At 43.3% G+C, this 1,315-nt stretch overlaps 1 protein-coding gene across 1 annotated transcript in view; it reads left to right on the top strand.

Moving 5' to 3' along the window:
* The window catches only part of MRNIP (MRN complex interacting protein), a 22,859-nt gene that overhangs the window by 3,223 nt on the left and 18,321 nt on the right, over window positions 1–1,315 (top strand). Inside the window, exon 2 of the mRNA XM_012810978.2 lies at window positions 957–1,016. Coding sequence (XP_012666432.1) covers window positions 957–1,016 — 60 coding nt within the window. The remainder of the gene's footprint in view (window positions 1–956; window positions 1,017–1,315) is intronic.

Below are 1,315 nucleotides of genomic sequence, written 5' to 3'. Positions count from 1 at the left end.
GCCGTCATTGTTGTTTGGCGGGTCCGGGCTGGGGATTCGAACCCGCCACCTCAGGTGTACGTGGCTGGCGCCCTAGCCAGTTGAGCCACAGGCGCCGAGCCCACAATAGAGTTTTTATGAATAAACCTAGACATCTTTGTAATGATAAGCATGATATTTTATTACATTTCTTCAAGCAATTTTGATGTCCCTTGGTAATACTTTCTTTGTGGCTGTTACAAATGACTCTTCATCAATTGTCTAGATATTTGTTTTTATAAAAAACAAATTGTTTTTTAAATCTACTTAAAAAATATCTATTGTTTTTTAAATTTGTTTTTTTTAGAGATAAGGTCTAACTCTGTCACTCAGGCTTTAGTACGTGATACAATCCTAGCTCACTATAACCTTGAACTCCTGGGCTCAAGCAGTCCTCCCACTTCAGCCTCCCAAATAGCTGGGATTACAGGCTCGCACCATTGTGCCCAGCCCAGTTTGATATTTTTTCATATGGATAGCCAGTTTTTCCAGCAGTACCACTTTTATAATATATAAATAAATTTTCACACATATGTGTTGGTTTATTTCTGACGTCTCTTTTCCACTGGTCTTTTAAAATGATTTCTGATCCAGTTATATTTCGTTTTAAATAATTATCTGAAGGCCAGGCATAGTGGCTCATGCCTGTAATCCCATCACTCTGGGAGGCCAAGATGGGTGGATCACCTGAACTCAGGAGTTCAACCCAGCCTGAGCAAGAGCAAGACCCCATCTCTGAAAAAAAAATAGCTAAGTATTGTCATGGGTGCCTGTATTCTCAGCTAGTGGGGAGGCTGATACAAGAGAATCACTTGAGCCCAAGAGTTTGACGTTGTGAGCTGACACCACAGCACTCCAGGGGCAACAAAGTGAGACTCTTGTCTCAAAAAGTAAATAATAAAATAATTATCTTAGTTATTTCTAAAATTTCATTGTAGGTGAAAAAGAGTGTCAAGTGGACATGCAAAGCTTGTGGCGAGAAGCAGTCCTTTGTGCGGGTAAGTCTTGAGAAACAGCACAGGTGGGACCCTGCCTGCAGAGGGGTTTCTAAATGGATCCCCAGCAGCCCACAGCTACTGCCATTTTCTGTCACACCGAGTTCACCAGGTACAGAGCCCCTGCTCCCCGGGCTCCTGTTTTTCAGGAAGCAAATGGATAGAGCTGTACCTTGAAAGGTACTGTCATTTGTTTCTTTTTTTGAGATGGAGCCTCAAGCTATCCCCCTGGGTAGAGTGCCATGGCATCACGCTCACAGCAACCTCCAACTCCTGGGCTCAAGCGAGTCTCTTGCCTCAGC

Source organism: Otolemur garnettii, unplaced genomic scaffold (genome assembly GCF_000181295.1).
Source record: "Otolemur garnettii isolate 467f Iridium unplaced genomic scaffold, OtoGar3 scaffold00146, whole genome shotgun sequence".
Classification (NCBI taxonomy): Eukaryota; Metazoa; Chordata; class Mammalia; order Primates; family Galagidae; genus Otolemur; species Otolemur garnettii.
This window is presented reverse-complemented; position numbering and strand designations above follow the sequence as displayed.